The following is a 24,018-nucleotide window of genomic DNA, read 5'->3' as shown; positions in this document are numbered from 1 at the left end:
CTGGAAAACCACCTGAATGAATCCATCTAATCCACAGATATTTAAGTGAATAAGAAGCCAGTTTCTATGTTGGGAAGTGCAGGGGAACACAGAGGATAAGAAAGGTCCAGTTCTCTTGCTGATGAGTTAGCAAGGTAATTGGAGAAACCTGGCAAATGTGCCCCAAACCATAAATCAAGGCAGAACATGAGATACACCAGAAGAGAGATCGAGAAAAAGAGCTCGGGATAATGAGGAGAACAGACCTCACAGCCGATTGCCTGGAAAGGGCCCTTAGGCAGACTATCTCTGGTTGCCCTACTGAGGGAAGCAGGAAAAACCAGAAGAGGGAACAAAAAATCGTCCAGTTTCCATCTTCCCCATCTTTCTGATTCCCACACTCTCCTCACTCTGGGGTCCATTTTCAAAATAAGTGTTTCTAAGGGAAATAAAACCACATAATTCTCTCTTCAAAGTTTTCTGTTCCAACTCTATGCGAATGCTCAAGTGCCAGTAAGGGATGTGGTCGTTTTAATGGAGAAAGTTTGTTACCTAAAATCTTTTTGCAGGGAGAGCCAGCACATCAGGTTAGAAATGTCAGAACCGAACAGAAATCAAACAGGTAGCTCTCCAGGAGACCACTCTCCTCTCTTTCCAAAGGAAGGAGGAGTAGCAGACTTACCCTACAGAAAAAGGTATTTCGTGCTTTTGCTCAAGGGAAAAGGAGAAGAAAAGTCTTAGTAAGTATTCGATTCACCCTATATACTGGTTGCAAGCATTTAAGATAAATAAACAGCTTGAAATTTACATCTGAAGGCCTGAAGACTCAAAAGTCACTTCAAATTACACAGAGAAAACATGCACAAATGTTTTAAGCTGCACTGTCAAGGCATAAATGCAACTCTCTTATTTCTCAGTAACATTAAGGAGACAGGTCAATTAAAGCTATTTTACCACTTGGCTTCTAGGAGGAACAATTTAGTCATTTACAAATTAAGTTTTAAGTGGCCAGCCTATTCTAGGGTAGAGAAGATGTAAACTGGTAGGAAAGTGTATATTTAAAAACGTCACTCGAGATATTTTTATTACCTGAGTTATACCAGTCTGCGTAGCTTTCTGGGATGGAAATCTTGCTTTCTGCCAGGATGTGATATCTGAGAAGCACACACTGTTTTTCGGTTAGAACCTGTGTTGGAACCTGGAGGGTGCAATAAATGGTTTCACTTTCTTGAAGATACGTAGATGTGCTGTAATTTTGAAAGGCTTTGAAAAATTATTAAAGTTGCAACGCTGACTTAATACATGCCTTATTAAAATATTCTCTAGAGATCATAAAATTTAAAATGCATGAGGGGATGAAACTTGTCCTCGCCTTTTTCATTTAATGTATTTATTTCCCCCCGCCCCATTATATTTTCCCCCTGTTATATTTTCCCCCTATAGTCCCTGAGTCCTGACCAATTTGCATTGCAATGTGCTTAGCAGAAGAAAAAAAGGAAGAACAGATAGGAAAGAACCCCTGTCACAGGTATTCATTCTGGAGAGTGACATACTAAAGAGTTTAACTGTATAGTATGTAATTCTTTTAACCCACAGTCACGATCCAGTTCATTTGCATATCTATCTTGAGGAATTATGGGATACCAAAGCTATTTCTAGAATTTGATTTGCATAATTGTTCTAATCCTTTATGAGTAGGGTGACATGTGGTCTGACAAACGATTTTTTTAGATTTGTAAGTTACTTTATAAGTTTTATAAAGATATTAGAATTCAACACCTTTAGATATATATTTATTTAATACCTGCTTCTATTAAAAGGAACACAATTATACAAAGGCGTGATTAGTCTTCTGCTAACGGCATGTTACTTTACTTTTTGCTAGTTGGGAAAACAGCTTCGTTCACTGAAAGTCTGTCTTTTGAAGTTTATTCTTTTTTTTCTAGCACCTCTTGGTGAGATTAAAATTCATTTAAACGTCATAAGAAAATGTGCGGTTGTAATGAGCCTCAGTGACTCTGTCTCCCGAATTTCTTAATCCGTGGGTAGATGACATATTTGAGTTTGAAACAGTAGCAGCAAGAAATATATTTAGGGGCTTCCCTGGTGGTGCAATGGTTGGGAATCCGCCTGCCAAGGCAGGGGACACGGGTTTGATCCCTGGTCTGGGAAGATCCCTCATGCCGCGGAGCAATTAAGCCCGTGTGCCACAGCTACTGAGCCTGCGCTATAGAGCCCATGAGCCACAGTTACTGAGCCCGCATGCCACACCTACTGAGCCCGTGCGCCACAACTACTGAAGCCCACGTGCCTGGAGCCCGTGCTCTGCAACAAGAGAATCCACTGCACCGCACACCCCAACGAAGAGTAGCCACCGATCGCCACAACTAGAGAAAGCCCACGCACAGCAACAAAGACCCAACGCGGCCAAAATAAATAAATTAAAAAAAAATACATTTACACATTTTCCTAGTGTATGGAACAGGAATGCTCTTGTGACCAAAGAATGTGAATTTAACCATTTCTGATTTGAAGATTCTTCTTCCATTTGGTTATCAGTTTCTCATTATGGTATTTTTTCAGGACTGCGATAAAGATGAAAACTCCATTCTGGATGTTTGAGCGCTGACCACGCTCCAGCCTCACACTCTCCTCTCTGTTCTTCCCTGCCCCAGCAGGTAGGAGTTCTCACCCAGCCCTGCCTCCTGACCATAATAAAAACGAAAACCAACCAAACTGCCTCGCTGTTGCCACTTTGGGCTGACGTGCACCTGCTCTGTCCTCACCAGAAAATCCCACGACGTGAGTCATCAATGTTGTCACGTCTTCCCAGTGTGTGTGGCAGCATCTGTCCCAACATCCAAACCAATCTGCGGGGGTTGGGGGTTGAGTCCACCTTCTGCAGGGTAACCACTGTGCAAGAACACCAAAACAAAGTTTTTAAGATCACAGAAAGAGGTATTAACCAAATGATGCACTTTTGAAAGGAATGATTCCATACATATTGATTAGGGGAGAAGCGCAAGTGTTTAACAGAGCCCTTGAATCGGAGTGGCTGAACTGCTTCTCTGGGCTGCTGGGGACTGCTTCAGGAAGTCGTTCAGTGACCCACTGGTGGGTTAGCCCTACCTTCACTCTCTGGGTCCAAAGGAGCCAGATTCATTGCTGCATCTCCCTGCTGGAGAGGAAGGGGAGTGCAATTTACTTTTAAGGCAGTGAGGCATATCACTTCTGCCCACGCTCCACTGCTAAGTCATATCTGGCTAAGGGTTGCTGGTAAATGCAGTCTCTAGATGTCCAGATGAGTGACCGGGTACCCAGGTAAAACCTCTTGGGGGAGGGGCAAGGGGAAGGAGAGAAAGAAGGGAGAAAGGAGGGAGGAGGGGGGAGGGAGGAAAGAGAGAAAAGAGAGAGGGACGGGGGAGGGGCGGGGGGAGAGAGAGAATTTGAGAATGAATGAATGAATTGTGGAAGACAATTGGAGTCTACCAGCCATGCCTTCCATTCAGGGATTTTCCCCCTCCCTAACCGAATCCAGGAGAATTAACAGGGAATATTTAACATCAGTTGTCCAACGGACTAACGATAGCAGACAACATTTAACTCCCAGAACCCAATCACAATACACAGTTAGCAAGATTATTGTGAAAATTTCTTACTTTGAGAAGCAAATATTTTCTTTTAAAATTTTATACAAGAGTAAATATTCATTCATATATGCACATCCTGGGTCTGAAAATATTTTGCTCCTCCATTTTGAACTCCAACTTGGGATTTCAAAAATATATCTTAAGAGGAAATGTTTAGGAGGACAGGCTGATCAGTGAAAGGGCAACATCTAAGCAGAGAGCCGTCATAAAAGAAGAAGGATTGATGTTACTACCAACACACAAGGCTGTGCCTGTCCATCTCACAGTGGACCCTATGGAGAAGGGACGAAACTGATTTGATTCGAGACAAGACAGGAGAGGTGAAGGTTTGAGGGTGGGGCAGGAGGTGGGTAGAGGTGGAACAAGACTGGCATTGAGACGCTAATTATTGATAAGATGCTGCATGATGGAGATCGAAGCTTCCTCATACAATTTTGTTTAGTTTTGTTGATGTTTAAACATTTCCATAAGAAGAAGTTATTGTTTTGCTTGTTTGAAGAATGAACCACACACACTCACGCCAGCCTCAGTACTGTCTCTAGGGAACAGGCTTGTTCCCAGTCACGTGAGAAAACGCCACTTGTGAAAACCATTAAAATGGTCCCTGACTTTATAATCTTCTGAAAAATGAAGTGAAAAAAGAGTGGGGTAAGATTTCTGAGGATAGAACCAATGATGAGTAAAGTCTGTTTATGTGTTTCATCTATCACTGCTCTGGTTTGGTAAAGCTCCAACAAAAGACACAGGGATATGCCGGGAAGGATGAAGGTCTTCAGTTAGATAACCGGGTTTGTAAGGGCACAGTTTTGGCACATACTTTTCTACAGTTAAAAAAAATGCTGCTCTTAAAAAAAGGCTCAAGTCAGACATGACAGTTTTCATGAAAATCAATGTTTGCCAAGAAATCCAAAGGTCCATTTGAGTTTGGTCAGTAGCTTCTGGCATAAGGTCTATTTCTACCTTAGAAAGGATGGAATCCATTCACAATATTTATATCAGACTAGATAGTTGACTTAAGTTTTCTTGCATAAATTCTCACTTTACCTTATTTTTAGAAATTCTGGCCTACGAAGTTCCAGCTTCAGTGAGTGATTGTCCCAGGGACTGGAAGAAACAGCACCACCTTCTTTATAGCCCAAGACTTTGTGTGCTTTGCACAGAATTATTTTAAAGGCTCTCCATGAAACATGATCATAAGGTTTTTGAAACGATGGTTTGATAGGTGCTAACTTTGGTAACAAGTTAAAAAATAATAACCAAATAGAAGGGTACCCTCCTCAATAAAAATAATAACGAAGGAGAGAGGTAACAAATGACAAAGATCTGTTTTTCTTTGGATCGTAGTGAGTCAGTAGGTACAGTTCTAAGTTTTCTACACAAGCTTCACGTTTGTTCTCTTGGCTGTGTACATGTAGTCTAAGATTTTAGGTAGCGATTTAAAATATTAAGTTGGTATATGTAAAAGCAAAATTTTATAGAAGTTATATGTCTTTTAACCTGGGGGGAAACGGATGATGGACCCAATCAAGTTTTCACCACTTATGAAAAAGGACATGTTGAACATTATATAAAAAGAGCATTGAACAAAATTACCCATAATTCCACTTGAAGTCTATTTTTCTTTTCCAACAAACTGACCAAGGAATGTTTCTTGAACCCAAACTAAACTGAACCAAAAATAATCCTTCTATGACCAAGTATGGTACTTAGTACAGCAAAATCCCATACACTCATGGGACACGTTACTCCAGAGGTAACGTTACACATAATGTGCATTTGTAAGCCCTGGCTGAATAAATAACTACAAAATGGACAATTTTTTTTTGCAACTGTTAATGGGTTAGCACGGCCACTTTAGTCAGTTAAACACATTCCAGAAGTTGTTTATTTGCAATGTTGAATCCATTTACAACACTTGGTGGGTTTTTCAAGGCCAGGCTACATTGGCATTGCTGTACGGCCAGCACCTAGCACCCTGCCTAACCACCCGTGATCAACACCCTGTTACTATTTGCTGAATCGAGACAGTGAAATCCTGTGAGTCCATTCCTGATTACAGTCAGTTTTGCATGTCATAATTTTCCTTCATGCTCCAAAACCTCACTGATTTAACACATTATTTTTATACTACCTTAAAACTCATGCAAACAGAACTTTCCTGTACGTAAAATGAAAACGTACACACCGTTAGTGCTATATTACCAACTTTGGAGTCTTTACCCATTTTAGAACGTGGGCTATATAGAAATCTGCTTGTAATAAAAACTGACAGCTGCGACAAAAATAAGCATATGATATTAAAAATAAATCAAATGATATATAGTACCATCATTATTCTGATACAGAATTTTTACACAGCAATATTGATACAGGTACAAATGACGGGATGTCAGGCAATCCATTACAACAGACCTTTGGGTTACAAATGAAGTTTAAATGACAACTTAATACCGATTTAAAAATGATAACTAGTGTTATGCCAGATTAAAATCAATACTTCCTCTTCAAGTGACATTTTCTAGAACATCTCTAACTAGGAGATTTTCGTTAAAAAAAACAAAAAACTTTATAAAAAGGAAAAAAGGGGGCTTCCCTGGTGGCGCAGTGGTTGAGAGTCCGCCTGCCGATGCAGGGGACATGGGTTCGTGCCCCGGTCTGGGAGGATCCCACATGCTGTGGAGAGGCTGGGCCCGTGAGCCATGGCTGCTGAGCCTGCGTGTCTGGAGCCTGTGCTCCACAACGGGAGAGGCCACAACAGCGAGAGGCCCGTGTACCGAAAAAAAAAAAAAAAAAGGAAAAGAAATAAATGTAATATTGTACTGGAAAAGTCTTTTAAAAAAATCCCAAATCTAGAAATCTGGACTAAATTAATTTGACTTCCCATTCTTTCTGTCCTCATACTAGTCAAACCGCAGACCTGAAACCCACTTGCATAAGCAGGTTCAGTTAAAGTTCAGAAGCACCCCTGCCTCCACTCCATATAAGAGAAGTTTGGGGGGTCTAGTTCAACTACACATTCTTTTTCACTGTTTAAGTATCAGGCAAAAAGCTTGATTCTCATCAGTGATTCTGCCAGCAAGCTCAAGGATGTGGATCCCCACTTTAAACTGCTAGAGGGTCAGAGGGAAATGCCAAACAATAAAATGAGAGTCTTAAAACTCACTGAGGAGTGAGGGAAAGAGACCAAGATGTGTGTGTGTGTGTGTGTGTGTGTGCACGTGCGTGTGTGCGCATGCAGCGGGGCAGGGGTGTTTTAAGAAAAAGAAAGTTTCTGTACCAAAATATCAAATTCCTATTCTCCGCACTTCTGTGAAAATGGACAAGTTATTGGCATTAAAAAAAAGCCAAACCAAAACACAAACAGGAAAATGAGAACTGGTTCCATAATGCCTTGCACTTTACATTTCTATTCAAAACATAAATCCGCTTTCGATTAAAAAAAAAAGTAACACATCACTTAAAAATCAAAGAGGAAAACGTTACTTGGAAAGTTGAGGAAGCAATAGCATTTCTTTCTGGCATATTATTTGTTTGGCACAATCACAGGTAAACAGAATTTACGGACATCGTGTGGCTGTTCACATTTAAAGTTTCTCCTCTAAAGTGGTTACTTTCGGGCTAAACAAGTATATCGGTTAAACGAAGTCCGTGAACAGGCTAAGCCAGGCAGGCATGGACACGTGTGATGCATTCTCCGTCCAAAAAATGGAACCTAAAATAAAAAAGAAAACTGAGTCAGAGCAGGAAATGTTAAAAAAAAATAAATAAAATAAAAAAATAAATTAAAAAAAAACTTTGTTCAGAAATCTTTGAATAATAATAGCTAGTGTTTATTGAGTATTAACTATTCATCAAACTAGCTCAGCACTTTTTTAATGTATTATCCTTTTCCATCCTTACGACCACTCTGTGAAGATGGCAAATACTTTAATTTACCCATTTTACAGACAAGAGACTGAGGCACAGAGAGATTAGGAGCTTGCCCAAGGTCACATATCCAGAACTTGAAGCTTGGCTGGCAGAGGGACCTGAGGGACTAAGCTTTCAACCAGTAAGCTACACTGCCTTCTACTTGTTCTCATTTTAATTCTTTTTAGAGCATCCTGTGACTGAAGCTCCTTGACAAGAACATAACGTTATGGGCACAACCACATGTATACAGTGAGCAAATAAAAATTCACTGATAATGAGAAATATATAAATTCATACATCTGTGCAAATATGTGAGGGAGTTCCCTGGTGGTCTAGTGGTTAGGATTTGGTGCTTTCACTGCTGTGGCCTGGGTTCAATCCCTGCTCAGGGAACTGAGATTCCGCAAGCCGCACAGCGCGGCCAAAAAAAAAAAAAAAAAAAAAATCTATAAAAAAACCCCCCAGAAACCATACCTCCCCCCGCCAAAAAAAAGATGTGAGACGAAGTCAAAATTCTGGGTGGGGCAAGGGATAATAAGAGGACAGTTAGGGAAGGAGGCAAGCTCGATTTGCAGAAATGCAATAAAGCAAACCTGGGCTTAGGGAGAACCAGCAGTGAAAGGTCAGCTTCATTCCAAGAGCCGTTCAATTGCTATTTCTAAGAGCCCTGCTCATGTCTTGGGTGAAGCTGGGTTGAGGAGGGTCAACCAGCAACTGGTGTGGTGGTTCTCTGTGCCTCGGCAAGTGGAGGACCCTCAAAACACGTATGCTTTCTAGAGGCAAAGAGCAAAAACCATTCTTCCCCCTGTAGGGGTGGTGCCCTCTTGAGAACCTGCGTGCTTTGCAAGTGATAGGGAGAAAGTTTAACCCCAGGCCTGGCTGGAGGCAATGGATATTCAAAGAAATGGGATGGCAAATTACCCAATCCAGGGTAACATGAGAGAGTCTTACAGACTCATGCCTCTGGGATCCTTCTACCTTCGGTATCATTCTAGTGTATTTCCTATTCTTTCCACCAAAAGAGGCCGCCCCACACCAGTGATCTGTCCTTAGGAGAAAATCTGAGATGCAACTTCCAGATGCCCTCTAAATCATTTCTTTATACATCAAACAAAAGGCTGTCTGCAGACAGTGGCAGAACCATTCTAACCTTATTTTTAGGTTGAACTGATTGGAGGGACCCAGTTCTATGGGTGTCCAACAACGGTCAAGGCTAATTACTCTGGGCATTATCTTTGGGTGCTCCCATGCTCATGTTCTCCTTACCTCCTTTTTCCTTTTTCTTCTCTTCCTCTTTCTTCTTTCCTGCCTTCCATTTCCAAAATGGTTCTGGAAGGGCCAGGGAGATGGTTGAGATCATAAATACACAGGGAAGAAAGGGAAGCAGTAGGACGGCAGGGGAGGTATGAGGTGAACAGGCAGAGCCATTCCACTTCCGTTGTCCTTTTGCAAGAGTGTTATTTTCAAGGCTCTAATGACAGCGTCTACCCGGGGGCACCTTGGCCATCGGCTCCATGCAGACGCGTGCTAGAATGGTTCTGTCACTGTGTGTGCCGAAAGGCCCACGGATAGCTGGCTCATTTGTTGCCACCGAGACTATGTCAGAGGAGGTGGAGGCAGCAGGAGTGGCCTGGACAATTACAAGTGGACGGTATGAGACGCTATACCTCAGGACCTTCAGGATCCTTTCTTGACCCTGAGGTCTGAGAGATTCCTTGCACCGAGCCCCAAACTACTACACGAACCAGTGGTTCTCAATTTGGGGCGACTCTGCCCCCAGCCCCCCAGGGGACATCTGGTAACATCCAGAGACATTTTTGTGTGTCACAAATGAGGGGTGGGGGCAGCACTACCGGCACCCAGTGGGTACAGGCCAAGGATGTTGCTAAACATCCCACAACTCAGGGGACAGTATCCACAGCAAAGAATTATCTGGCCTAAAAAAAGGTCCAAAAAATGTCAGCGGTGCTGAGGTTGAGAAAAATGAACACAGATAGCGATATCCAAGGAGCCTGGAACAAGTGAGCTCTAACTGTAATAAGGGTGTCCAACTGTATACATGGAGAACACCGAGCATGTGTCTTTTATTCATTCATTCAACAGGCATTTACTGAGTGTCACCAACATATCAGACTCTATTTGAGGTGCTGCAGATACAGTGACGAACCAAACAGGAAAGGCCTCTGCCCTCCATGGAACTTAAATTTTAATGACAGATACCCAGTAAGGTAGTTTCAGGGACTAAGAAGTGCCCTCCTGGTTTCAGTGTGGTACTCTGTGCATCTGGACACCATGGTCACTCTTTGGCCTGTCACGCGGGTCGTCCTCAGCAAAAGCAGCAGAAAAAAGAAATAACGCTGGCGGCCTGCCACGGGCCGGGCCACATCAAGGCATCATGTATGAATGTCACACCAAAGCGGGAGCCAGATTTCTGCCTTGTTTTGACACAAGCCAAGTGGCCTCCTCTTTTCTTTCTTTTTTTTTTTTTTTTTTCAGTACGCGGGCCTCTCACTGTTGTGGCCTCTCCCGTTGCGGAGCACAGGCTCCGGACACGCAGGCTCAGCGGCCATGGCTCACGGGCCCAGCCGCTCCGCGGCATGTGGGATCTTCCCGGACCAGGGCACGAACCTGTGTCCCCTGCATCGGCAGGCGGACTCTCAACCACTGCGCCACCAGGGAAGCCCCCAAGTGGTCTCTTGAGGTGAACTAACGCACCTGACTGAGGTCACCCAGATAGAAAAGGAAAGTGTCACGGTCAAACCCAGCTCCATCTTCTTCCAAATCCCACCAGGCCCAGACTCCAGGCTCTGGGAAGAAAGGGGCTCTTGTCTCTGAGGACACAGCACTCTGCTTGGCATATAGGCATTTAACAAATATTTTCTCGAATGGGTCCTATCTCCTGCGCCCACCACAGGCTGTGACCTCCCTGAAGGTAAAGGGGTGACCTTCTCAGGTCCTGGAGCTCCCCCTTCGCCCCGAGCCCCCCTGCCTGGCACTGATCAATGCCACCAAACTCGGAAGCCAAAGGCTCTCGCTTACATAGGGTCCCTCCAGGGTCTAGGAGGGGCCCTGGCAATGTGCTCACTAGGTCGTGTGCTTTTGTGAAACCTTCAAAAATATCTTTGTGTTATTCTTTTTCTTACTGAGAGCACCAAGATTGTGGAAGCGTCAACCTAGATCTGCTCCAACTGAACTTAACATAATGATTAGATTCTCCTGCAGGTCCCTTTATACCTGAATGCCCTTTTCTTATTTTTATGCTTTTTCAAGATCCAGTCTGTGTTTCTCCCTCCTTCCTCTGAGCCTTTCTTCACTGGACCAGCCTGTAGCAGTTTTCTCCTCCATCTATGAGCTCTTAACCACACAGACCACGACTTCTGACATGATACACCCCATAGATAACTTGCCCGTTTCTTGACTGGTCCGTTCACTGCTAGCTCTACGTTCACTGTATGACAAACCTAATAGGTGTCTGACAGTCACACATGCATGAGAAAGTGTTCATGGAAGATGCATCTCCAGATGTACAAACAGAGCCAAGGAGCTCATCACTCAGTACCAACGTGATGGTTTACTTTAGAATCAACTATACACTCAAGCCAATGTCTCTAACAGTCTAGGTTTCCAACCAGCAAATTCTAGAAGTTACCGACGCAGAACCTTCAGCACTCTTGAGAAGGCATGATTCCCAATACATTCGCAGCACTTTTAAAGAGAAAACAGTCCTGATATGAAACAGAAGTACTATTCGTGCTGTCTCTCAAAACAGAGCCAATTGTGTTAAAGAAGGAAACATAATGGGATACGTGCAGAAAAGCCTAGTTACGTGACATAAAAAGCACTGGCCCTATTATAATTTTAGTCTTAATAAAACCAGGCTTGTTACAACTTTTTCAATAGAAGTACATAGCTCAAAAAAATTCAAATGGTGTAACAGTGCATAAAATAAAAATGACAAGTCCCACAGCTTCTGGTTTTAATAGCTATGAAGAGTGCCACCGTATCTTAATTTGGTAAAGTTCTAAATTGTTTCTTCTAATTTTTTTGGAGTATATTCACATAACCCTAAATCATGCAGTACTTTATCTGCTCCCATCCTGTGAGTAGAGGGTTAACCTGGGGCCCGGGTTGATGGAGGCCGACCTGACACGGACCTGGGCCTCCCACTGCAGTGTGTCCCCAGAGAAAGTAAAGAAAAGCAGGCAATGGTGGGTCAGCCTCACTGGTTGGGTGAAACTGCACTTGAGTTGGGGGAGCCTTGAGCCTCTGGAACTAGGGGGATCATAAAAGATTTGCAAGAAATGAGTGGTAGTTTCTATGAGTCAAGGGGACCCCCCAACACACACACACACACACGTGCGCGCGCGCACACACCCTGGCAATCATGCATGGCAGCCACAGCACTTGTGTGGACGAGAGGGCAAAAGAAGCTGTGTGCTCGGGGAGCTGATGAGTTCCCAAGGAGGCGAAGATGCTGTACCTCCTACGCTGTGTCCTGTAAGGCTACATAAATGAAGTATTAGACAGGCATGCTCAACCGGGGTGATTCCAGCCGCCTCCAACACCCCCGTCCTCCCCGCCCAGGGAACGTGTGGCAATGTCTGGCGGCACTTTTGGTGGGCACAGCTGGGACGGGGTGCTACTGTCATCTAGGGGGTAGAGGCCAGAGATGCTGCTAATAAACATCCTACAATGCACAGGGCGGCTCCTACAACAAAGAGTCATCCAGTGTAAAATGTCAAAAGAGCTCAGGTTGAGAAACCCCATATTAACCTAAAGCATATTCATGTCTTGTGAGTCTCTCTGCCAATCTGAACCTGTAATCATGGCCATGAAGCTGTCCTGAGAGAGCAAATGCAGACAGTGGCTCTTGGCATCTGTGACAGCAAATGAGCATACTTTGTATTCTTCCACCCATCTTTCGCTAAATTTTGCACTTATATTAGTTATATTTTAGTCAGTATTTAACAACTCTGTTCAGAAATTATGTCTATAATGTTTCACCATAAGTTGTTTCTGAAATAGAAACAGCGAATAACTTTTTAATTCTTCCTTTTTTTTTTTTTTTTTTTTTTACATGAACAAGACCCAGGTTTTAATCAGAAATATTTTGCTTCAGGAAAGGAAAATGTATTACTCAAGTTTTAAAGTGCAGCTCAAAAATAAAAATAGAAAACCAAAATGAGGGCTAAAAATGTTAACATAAAAAATGGAATGAGGGCCTCCCTGGTGGCGCAGTGGTTGAGAGTCCGCCTGACGATGCAGGGGATACGGGTTCATGCCCCGGTCCGGGAGGATCCCATATGCCGCGGAGCGGCTGGGCCCGTGAGCCATGGCCGCTGAGCCTGCGCATCTGGAGCCTGTGCTCCGCAACGGGAGAGCCCACAACAGCGAGAGGCCCGCATACCGCAAAAAAAAAAAAAAAAAAAAAAAAAAATGGAATGAAATTTAAAAACCAGATTAATTTTTTGAAGGAAACATAGTTGTTTAAATTTAAAATTTTTTGATAAAATAATAAGCAATAAAAGTACTAGTCACATAATTCTAAACTTCCAAAGCCAATGGGTAATCAGAATGGGATGGACATGGCTAATCTTTATAAACTCTAAAAGTGTGGGTATTAATAGAAACAAATGTTTCTTAAACAGCAAAGTATTCCCAGTAGTCATATGATTTAGTAATGCATTCTTAATTGTTAAAAAACTAATTGTTAAAAATCAATACACGTTAAAACTATCGTTTGCCTAAAAATGTGTTTAGAAAACATGCATCCTATTCTTTTTAAGTAGACATATTTTATTCTATTTTTTAATTATCAAATATGAAGTTAAAAACTTTACAATTACAAAATCGTAGCCTAGCAGTGACTGTAAACTCTACAAGTTAATTGATACAACTGAAACAAAACAGTAAAATAAACTCAGGGGCCACCAGTTTCTACTTACAGGTCTCAGTTTCATTCATCAAATACTGTTCACTTTATCAAAATAAACAAACATCTGTGGCTAATGTCAAGACCAAACCAGAATGGAAAGTTTAAAATTTGAGCAGGTGTAGTCCTCACCTATTCACAGCCCGTGTTTTTAAAGCACCAATACCTGGGACCACAGTCAGAGTTAATCCACTTTTTTTTTTTAACCAAACAAAAAGAAAACAGGGAGGTAAAAGTAATAAACACATCGCATTAAAAAGAATTTTCTATCTACGTTTTTACCATCTACTAATGAGCTCTAAAACTTTAGAGTGGAGTTTCACCAGGATATGTTTATTAAAAAATGTTTGTTCTTGAGTTGTTTTGAATAGAATATAATTGAAAGATACTCTGGAAGAACTAGATTTTCACCGGGATAAATTTCGCCCAAGACAAGTAACAACTCTGGGACTAGAACTCAGTCATTGAAATGACCTATGAAAATGTGTTCTCAAGACAGAAAAATAACCAATATGAAAAGCTGTAACATTGAGGTCTAGAAACACATTTCAAGTGGGCATCTGAAAAGGGGGTAAGTTCAGATCTGACATTAAAATCTTATTTTTTCAGTACTTCAGTTCTTTTATCACTTAATTCTATTAGGAAAACCCTACTCTGTTATTATAGACTTCGTTATTAAGTGTGATAAAAACACAGCACAGAGATGTACCTGGGTTTACGGCAGGAGAATGACTTTGTTTCCTTTCAGAACTGACCTTGCACTAAACCTCAACTAGAAATTAGAGGAACCCGGGGAGGCAGACATCTTGTCAAAATATCTCAGATTTGGAAAACTCATCGGAACTACAGGATGAGACAGGTGCCAACTCTGGACCATTGTCCCTCATCTCAGTGAGCATCTTCCCCACACAAACCAGTTTGGGTTAACTGCACTGAAAAACATGTTCAAATTAAACACGACGACAGCTTTCACGGAAGTAGAAGAATATAGTGGTTAAGACCACACAGACAATGGAGTATCAGACAGAAGTGAAATCCACAGCCTGCCCTCTGGCCTATCACCTTGGGACCTCAGCCACTTACTGAGCCCCTCTGAGGCTGAATGTTGTTGCACGGAAAATAGAACAAAAGTAAATCTTTCTTCGCAGGCTTCCTGTGAGTATTACGTGAGAAACACATCCACAACGCTTAGTATCCAGTGTCTGGTACACCACTGCATCCAACAAGCGGCACCCCAGAATGTGTCACTCTTCACTTGCTTTAGCAAACTGGCCCCGAGATTCTAGTACCTGGGGCACGTGAGGTTATACTAACACTGTACGAAGACAACGTAAGTCTTTTTGTTTTTGTTTTTGCGGTACGCAGGCCTCTCACTGTTGTGGCCTCTCCCGTTGTGGAGCACAGGCTCCGGACGCGCAGGCTCAGCGGCCATGGCTCACGGGCCCAGCCGCTCCGCGGCATGTGGGATCTTCCCGGACCGGGGCACGAACCCGTGTCCCCTGCATCGTCAGGCGGACTCTCAACCACTGCGCCACCAGGGAAGCCCGACAACGTAAGTCTTAAAGGAGGGTGAGTTAAGAGTCAACTTTTCAGCGACAGCGACTCCAATGGACAAAAGATGACTCTCGTTGGATAAGGCTGATGATAAAAACTGAGATCAAGGTCAAAGGCGGCTGGGGCTTCACCACCCCTCCCCACCCGGGGTGGGGAGGCGGGGTGGAGTCTGGCACGGAGCCAGACAACTAACGGTTTAAAACATTTCCTGTCTCAAAATGGCCAAGAATAAAAGGTGCATATCATGCTTACAAACGACAAGACCGGCTCACGGGGAGGAAAGGTCTAAACACAACAGGAAGTGTTTCTCAAGGAAACCACAGGAGAGCCCAATGCCGTCTTCAGATGGGTCCAATCAACCAGGGTCCCCACTACAGCGCACAGAGCGAAACCCAAGCCAATATACGTCCTTCCTTATTTCATTCCAAGAGAGTCAAAATATTAGCTGTTATCTGTAACTCTGGAGGCTGGGAAAGATGTTTGGCGCTACTACAGTTTTAAACCCTAAGCCACGTGTGGGAAAAAAAAAAAAAAGCAGAAGGTGGAATCCAGCTTGCTTTGAAAACGGTCAACCTATTTTAAGACGAGAGGATACCACGTGTAGAGAGAACACTGCAGGGGACTGAACTCGCTGCCAACGAGCCACCAGGCCTGGGACTTGTCCTTCAGCACACATCCCTGCCCCTGCACCCCACATAACTGTTGGGTAAATGAAGATGTACCACTAGAAGAGCAAGGCACCTGCAACCTGGCATCCCTGGGGGATCTGGCTGTACACATACTGTATTTCAAACGTTTTGAATCTGAAGGGCAAGGATTCTCCAGGCTCCACAAACTTCTCTGCTCTCTCCTGCCTGCCACCCACCCCCTTCCAGAAGTCACGTACAGCTGCCCGACCCCTGCAGTCAGGAGAGTCTGCAACCCCTGGGGACACAACCTCTAAAGCCCTGTCCAGTCCTGCCACTGGTCCTGCCACTTCTTGGCAATAACTTTTCAAAAGTGGTGTTCAGGGCATCGTGATATTGAGCTGTTAGATCATAAATTGGCAAGTTAAATATCATGAACCTCCATGGTTGTGAACAAGCCATCCTGTGGAGAGAGTCAAAATATAGGACTTTCAAGTTAAGATACAAGAGTGATTGCATCATGGATGATTTTCTGCAAAAACCAAAACACAAACTTATTTACTTCTGCCTTTTTGGTAAGTCTGACGTTAAAAGTCTTTTCAAGAGCTTGCATACTCTGATTTCTGCAAAGAAGCATAAACAGTATATACATATATATATATCTCCTAAAATTTTTTAAGCAAATTTAAGTGTTTGAAATTATTTTCATGAAATGTTTCTAATGCCACGAGAAGCATGATATGTAAATGATTAATAGAAAAAGCATGGTAAAGGATACAATTCTCTCAAATGGAAAGGGAAAGGAGTGAGGAAGTGGTTTTCCACTTCAACTTCTCTGATTCCCAACTTCTAGCACGTTACCCTGGGTTTCATGTCACACAGGCCTTGCTCAGAGTTGAGTTACTGCAATGTAAGAGAACCACCAAGAACACAAATATATATACTAACTTTACGAGTCAGCGGATGGCAGCTGTCTCCCACTTTGCCCATCGGTGTGCAAATCCGTATGCTCTTAACCCAGATACTAACAGCACAGCACATGCCTCCACCACACTGGGGGTCCTTGTCGCAGGCCTGAAATGTAATAAGCAAACAGATAAATACAGATAACAGGAATGACTCAGGCTAAGGGGATCTAAAATTAGCAGTAAAAAAAAATGCCCTTTTAATATCCAACCGCTATGATTTTAATAATCTTACATATAAAAAAAGAACTGTTATCTTCATTTGCTTGAACATATTTACAACAAAATCTGACCAGAAGTGATTTTCCCACTTGGGTAAAAAAAAAAAAAAAAAAAATCGCCTAAATAATGGCCCACACATTATGAAAATCTTAAACCACAAGATTTTTAAAAAACAAAATGAGCTCTCTTTTTCTTGTGCTTTATGGATGAATCGGCTTTGAATTTGAAGAACATGTCTATATTATTCTTTTACCATATATGGCCATTAGGAACTACATAAATCGAATCACAAGATCTTATGACTATTAACTGCAGAATACATTGGGCCCAATTTTAAAAAGGGATTTATATCGTCTCTAAATCTGGCATGAAATGCTCCAGACCCATAAAGGCACTGATGTAGATTTTTGAAATACTACTCATTTTCTCTTTCAAATATTTGCATTTTGGTTCACGAGATTTGATGTTTCTTACACCACTGACTTGTTTTCACCATTTCCTTTTGAAAGAAAGAAATCTCACAGGTTGAGAATGGACAGACCAAGACTTTTTGCCTTATATTACTCTTTTCCGGGTGAGTAACCTGCAAAAAGGAAACTATTGGCTTAGGATATACATATGTGTACATTACAAAATTACCTGAACTATCCTATAAGATCCATGCAAGCGACAGATGCAATTATCAACAGTGATTACTCAAGACCATTGTTCCTGATATAAAAAATTGTAAATACATATAATCAAAGAATTAACTATGGAAGAATTTCCATACTTGACTAAATAGAAGTAAATAATGAAGTCTAAACTTATTTGCATGAAAATAGATCTGAAGAACTATTCTTCTCTCCTAGAACCAACCATAAATAGGATGCTTTGTTTGAATGGTGTGCAGTAATGTTTTGCTAGTGATAAGGTAAAAGCATCCTGTACTATATACGTAAGAAGCTAAAAAGTGTATAATTTAGACACAAATTTTAAATGTAGATTTAATGGAAACAACTAAAACACTTCTTCAGAGTTCTTGGTTGTGGTGACAGCTATAACTTCTCAAAATGGAAATATATGGGCATACTCTTATTCACTATTTTTTCGTCAAAAGTGATCAACTATCTTGCTTTATTTTTTTTTTTTTTTTTTTTTTTTGCGTTATGTGGGCCTCTCACTGTTGTGGCCTCTCCCGTTGCGGAGCACAGGCTCCGGACGCACAGGCCCAGCGGCCATGGCTCACGGGCCCAGCCGCTCCGCGGCACGTGGGATCTTCCCAGACCGGGGCACGAACCCGTGTCCCCTGCATCGGCAGGCGGACTCTCAACCACTGCGCCACCAGGGAAGCCCAACTATCTTGCTTTAGAGTTGGTTTTCTTTCCTCCACAAGAATTTTTTCTCGAGCTATTTAAAACAAATATCTGGATTTAAACTACAATTTTCATCTTGGGGTGTTTGAACATTTATAGGAAAATATATAAACATTCCTACTTTTCCAATTTTTATTTGAATGCCAGAAATCTCACATATGTAGCCATTACATTCCATAAATGAGACGTTCAATACACAATCTTTTCCAATATTGCTTTAACAAATTTATGTGGCCATATAAATCAATTTAAAAATAACTACATATACTACCCCCAAAAAAGTAAATATTTAAGGTGGAGGTTTCAGGCAATATTTTATTTCAACAGATGCTCAAGAGCAGGAATTCTGAAGCCCCACTAGCTCTTTTAATAAGACAATCAAAATTCAGCCAAAATCTCTTAAAAGTCAACCAATCACTTGGACGTTTAACAGCCTAGAGATGACATATCTAGATAAGTTATTGAGTTTTTTATTTGACTCCAGATGGTTCCTGTCATGGAAACATAACTCCATTTCTTTATTGCCATGTTGTTTTAGAGAAATTTTTTAAATTCTTTTTTTGTAGCACTGATTTAAAACAAGAAAAACAGCACACATAATTATATAATAAGCTCAGTCAAAACCTTAACAGATAAACATTCAATGTGATAAAATTTCATTTTGTAACACAAAAAGCTTCAGTTCTCAGAAATACAAAGAATTGCATAGGTTTATATATTTTTAATTAGACAGCTGTTTCCTAATGCCCTTCATATTTAACCCACTGCTGATCTATTCAAATAGTGTTGTTGTCTTGTGAATGGAACAAAAAGATACTTATATCACAAAGGAATCTGGGACTCAGAGGATTAGGAGGAATTTAAAATGAGCCAGCAGGGGAAGAGGGGGAAAAAAAACCCCATCAGGTTTCAATTCTCATGTATTCGAAAGACCTGTAAAAACTTTTTTTCAACCACAGGGACTGACAAAGCTATTCAAATACATTTGTAAAAATCTCTACAAACTATTCTACTAAATATCACAATGCTTATAATTAAGCATCTCTTGGCTGTAACCCAAATATCTATTAGCTGCAACCAAATACTGTTCTAGTATGAGGACTTTCAATGTGCTATAAGCCTATTAACTAACATGGAGACAACAGAGCTTAATTTTCTCAAGACAATGACATTTCCCTTAAAGTTAAATGTTATTTCATTATCTGTGTATCATCATTTCAAACACAGAAGTTTTATTTAAACCCTATTGTGTGCACTTAGATATTTGAAATAATTTAATGGAGGTGTAAAATAATTTCAGACTTAAAAAAGAAGAGTTAAGCATTTAACAATCAGGAAATGGTAGCGATTTTGCATTGTTGACGTAGACTAGACATTTTTATCTTGTGCTGTAAACTCATCCTTCGGATCCACACAAAGAAAATTGTTGGTGGACGCAGAAGAGAACTGAACTAGTTCCTACTTCTACAAATGATGAAGACACCTCTCTAAACTCAACATCTACATGGCAACCTACTCCATAATTAAGCCAGAGCACTGGAGGTGCTTTATCAATAACTGGAAGTGGAAAACTTTTACAGGGAGAACCTCGGGACGCTGGAAAAACAAAAAACAAACCAAAAAACCTGGAACCCAGAAGGCAGCGGCCACATTGCTTTTCAAAGTGCACATATGTCCTCGGACCAAGTTATTTCCAAGGGTTTTTGCGGAGGATGCTTCGGGGAGCAAACTCCTTGACTACAGAATTAAGGCTCCCGGGATTGGGGGGTACTGGTCTTGCCCCTCTGCATTTCAGGACACTAAAATTTTAAGGATAGAGGCTGGAACGTCTGGGGAAAGTGCTTGAGAAAACCGCGAAAAGAAACTTCTTTCAGCTTAAGAGAAAAACAGACCAAACACGAGGAGAGAGGGGGAAGCAAGCGGGAGAAGGTGGTGATGAAGGTGGTGAGGTGAGACTGTGGTCACTTTTTCCTCCAGGGAGCGCCCGATGTCCCGGCCGTCCGCGGCTTTGGGAGCAGGGCACTTTTCCAAGTGCGCCAAAGGGCGACTGGAGCAGGAGTCCCCACCCGGGATGACCCTCCCGGTGGCCCCCGCCTCCCCGTTGCGGTCGCCACCCCCCCCACACACCCGGTGCCTCTCGGGCGCGCGCGGCCCGGGCGGACAGGTGCACCGGGGGCCGCTTACCCCGGTGATGACGGCGGCGTCCGCCGCGGGGGGCTTGAGCAGCAGCGGCGGCAGCAGCAGCAGGAGCAGCAGCGGGGCGCAGCGCGGGCTACTCATGGCGCCCTCGGGCCTGGGCGGCGGTTGGGGGGCCGTTGGGGGCGTGCGGGTTGGAGCGCGGAGCGGGCGGGCGTCTCGCGCGAGCCTGCCGGCGGCTATAAAGCCGAGCCCCGCCGTGACTCACGCCGCCGCCCGGGCAGCCGCACGCGCGGGGGCCACGGCGCGGGCACACCTCCCGCGCCCACCCGGCACGGCGCGGCCCGCGTCCTCACCGCGCACGTGCTGCCGCGGGCCCCCGCGCCCCCGCCCCGGGCGCCACGCAGGCAGCGCCCGCCGCTGCCTTCCGCACGCGCCGGCATGGCTTTTGTGGTCGGGGACACCCTCCTCTGCTATCCTGGTTCCCCCAGTTCCACGTGCTCAGCGCCGCAAACTTGCAGCTCATTTGCTCTCCAGATGTTTAGGGAGCGCCTACTACGTGCTAGGCGCTGTGGACACACGGGGGGAGCAAGGGAGGTGATAAGAGCCGCTCAATTCGTTCATTTTTGTATGTCACCTACTGCCCCTGGGTCTGTCCTTGGGGTCCAGTAACCGAACAGAAAAAGACATCAAACAAACGCCCTGGGAACGTGGAAGCCGGGGTGGGGGTGGGGGAGAACAAAGGGAGGGCAAAATTATCCCACATCCCTGACGACACTGAGGCGGTCTGTCCTCCCAGCTGTGGGAGTCCAATTTCTTTCTTTCATTTCAAATGCTGTTCCTTTCTGCTCACATCTGTTCCCGACCCTCTGCTCTCTGATTTTCCTCGCATGCATTTCCTCTCTTTAACATCGCGCCAGCTTCAGGCAGAGCAGTTCAGAATGATGCCAAAGCGGAATGAGATCGCCAGGCTTCGGATGCCAGCCTGAGGCCCCTTAAGCTCTAGGTAGGCAGCTCTCTCTTTTACTTTCTAGCCCAAGATAATCACCCTTCAGTCTTTATAAGATGCGATACGGCGGTACTGGGATTCGTTCATTCGTGTCAACATGACTTGAGTGCCTACTGGGTTCTAGGCCACCTATGAGAGGACCAGTGACAGATTTGCCTTCCACCTGTGACCTCGAGCCTAGCTCCAAGAATCTCAAGACTGTTCTTCCTCAACGAAATTGATTTCAAGAATACCTAGGTGTGACCATACCAAACTTGCTGCCACCGAAGTTTTGGGAAGCCCAACTTTCTTCCTGAAACCTCAGCTTTCCCTGGTCTCAAAAGGACCACAAACTGTTGAAAAGCAGATGCGTCTTCCAGCCTCTGTAATAAATGCAGTGAGGAGAGTGGGGACAAAGTTACTTTCAGACTGTGGGGCTCCCCCATGGCAAAGCATTCAGATTAAACGTGGAAAAACAAAACAAAACAAAACAAAACCAGGCAATTATCCGAATGAACACAGCTGAGTATTTGGAAAACTAGATCTTTGACTGATTTTAAAAAGCTTTTTCATGCGTGTTTTTATGTTTGAGAAATGTCTTGAAAGAGAAAGCAAAAAAGCATCAAACTTTTTTTTTATGTTTTAAAAAATTCTTAAAATTGGATCCACGGTAAAATAAGTGGAACAGTAGCAAGTGACAGATTGGTGGAAAGTTTCCTTTTCCAGTCTCCATGCCAACGCTAGCATTGGAATGATGCCGGGTAAACGTAAAAACCAGTCAACATGGATTTTAACATTCCTACAACTTTTTTTTTAATGGTCTATTTCATATTTGTTATATGAACGCCAGCTTGGGTATTCCCTGCTTCTCCGAGCGTAGAAAACCAGATATGTATTCATAGGAAAATCAGTTTTCAAAAGTAGATGGCTTCATACACTGCTGTTTGGAAAACAATCCTCATAAGGCTGTTTTGAAACAAGGTTGGAAACACTTAACAAATAGGGTTGGTTTGGTTTCATATTGATTCTTTTGATCCTGCTGTTTCTTTGAATTGTTTTAATGCTTTAGAGGAGAAATGAAGGCCTCTGATATGACAGATCTTTGCATCCATGGCCAAGTTAGAAAATTGAAGCCTGAAAGTTAGTTCCATCCTAGAAAGATGAAAGGTTGAGTTTAATTAGTTCATAAATATCAGCTAGGAAGGCCATTACCGAAATAGAAATGGATGAGTAGTTTAACTATTCTGTTCTCTTTCTTACTGTTAACTGTGCCACATGATCAATGCAGCCGTGGGATAACTATAGAAGGAGAAGCAAACTTTGTGTAGTTCGGAGTGTAGCCTCCCGTGTTCTAGCAGACCATCAAGGTTCAGCTGAATTGAAGGGGAAGTACAGGAAAGTCCACAGACCCCAGGTTTGTGAATCAGACTGACCTAGATTGGAATTCTCAGGGACCAGTGGACAAGTTGCTTAAATCTTTTTAAGCCTCTGTTTTCTTAGTTGTAAAATGGATAAAAAATACCAACCTCAAGGTATACAACCTCCATGGGGTTTAAAGATTATAATACCTTAAAGTGCTTAGCACAGTCCTTAAAACATACTGGGAGCCCTGTTAAGCACTGCCTCTTATTAAGTCTCTTCCTTTGGTGTTCTCTGATAATGTCAGCCAACACTGATGGTTTCTTCTATCTTGCTCACCAGACTAGATTATGCACTCATCGGGATAAGGATCCTTGTGTCTAATTTAGCACACACTCCTCTTGGCACATAGGCATATGGCAGGCCCTCAGGAACTGATGATCACTGAGAATATATCCTATGGAGGATAGTCTGGAGACGGGTTACAAGAAAGAGATATACAGTATGGAGACATTTAATTTACATGAATCAATTAAATATAGTCATCAAAAAGCTAGAGGGATACATGCTTTACCCGGGGCAGTTGATTCAGCCTGCCACTCTACTCAGGGGACATGTGACTGAAATGAGGTGAACTAGGAGATACAAACCTCTCGTTACAGTCACTCTGGGACTCAGGCTGATGAAGCCTCCATCTCAACATGTGCTTCATGATTGCCAGTGTAGGGTGGTGTAATGGGTTAAATTATGTCCCCACCGAAAGATGTTTTCAAGTTCTTACCCCACAATACCTGTAAATATGACCCTATTTGGAAGTAGGGTCTTTGCAGATGTAATCAATTTAAGACAAGGTCCTACCGAATTAGGGTGTCCTTATAAGAGAAAGAAGAGGGATACTTGGACACAAAGACACACAAAGAGAAGGCTAAGTGAAGATGGAGGCAGAGATTGGAGTGATGCATCTACAAGCCAAGGAGCCCCAAGGATTGCCAACAACCACCAGAACGTGGAAGAGTCAAGGAAAGTTTCTTCCCTAGAGCCTTCCGAAGAAGCAGAAGAAGCATGGCCTTGCTGACACCTTGATTTTGGACTTTTAGCCTCCAAAACTGTGAGAGATTAAGTTTTTGCTGTTTTAAGCCCCCCAGTGGTGGTAATTTCTCATGGCAGCCACAGGAAACTAATCCAGGTGAATGGAGCTGGAGGGTTGCACACCAGCTCTCAAATGCCTCTGCCTGGAATTGACACCTATCACTTCTGCTCACGCTTTTAAAAATTTTTTTTGCAGTATGCGGGCCTCTCACTGTTGTGGCCTCTCCCATTGCGGAGCACAGGCTCCGGAC

The 24,018-nt window shown here is 43.1% G+C and overlaps 1 protein-coding gene across 3 annotated transcripts; it reads right to left on the bottom strand.

The window, feature by feature from the left end:
- Window positions 1–7,236: 7,236 nt before the first annotated feature.
- PROK2 (prokineticin 2) lies at window positions 7,237–20,475 on the bottom strand (the record flags this gene model as incomplete). Of its 3 annotated transcripts, XM_079712996.1 has the most annotated exons (4): window positions 7,237–7,341; window positions 8,808–8,870; window positions 16,602–16,727; window positions 20,380–20,475. In XM_079712996.1, 4 exons carry the CDS (start codon window positions 20,473–20,475, stop codon window positions 7,237–7,239), a joined length of 390 nt encoding a protein of 129 aa, XP_079569122.1. The 3 variants fall into 3 exon arrangements, with proteins under 3 accessions (XP_079569122.1, XP_079569123.1, XP_079569124.1); XM_079712997.1 differs by lacking the exon at window positions 8,808–8,870; XM_079712998.1 differs by lacking the exons at window positions 8,808–8,870; window positions 16,602–16,727.
- Window positions 20,476–24,018: the final 3,543 nt, after the last annotated feature.

This window comes from Hyperoodon ampullatus (assembly GCF_949752795.1).
Source record: "Hyperoodon ampullatus genome assembly, chromosome: 10".
NCBI classification, from domain to species: domain Eukaryota; kingdom Metazoa; phylum Chordata; class Mammalia; order Artiodactyla; family Ziphiidae; genus Hyperoodon; species Hyperoodon ampullatus.
This window is presented reverse-complemented; position numbering and strand designations above follow the sequence as displayed.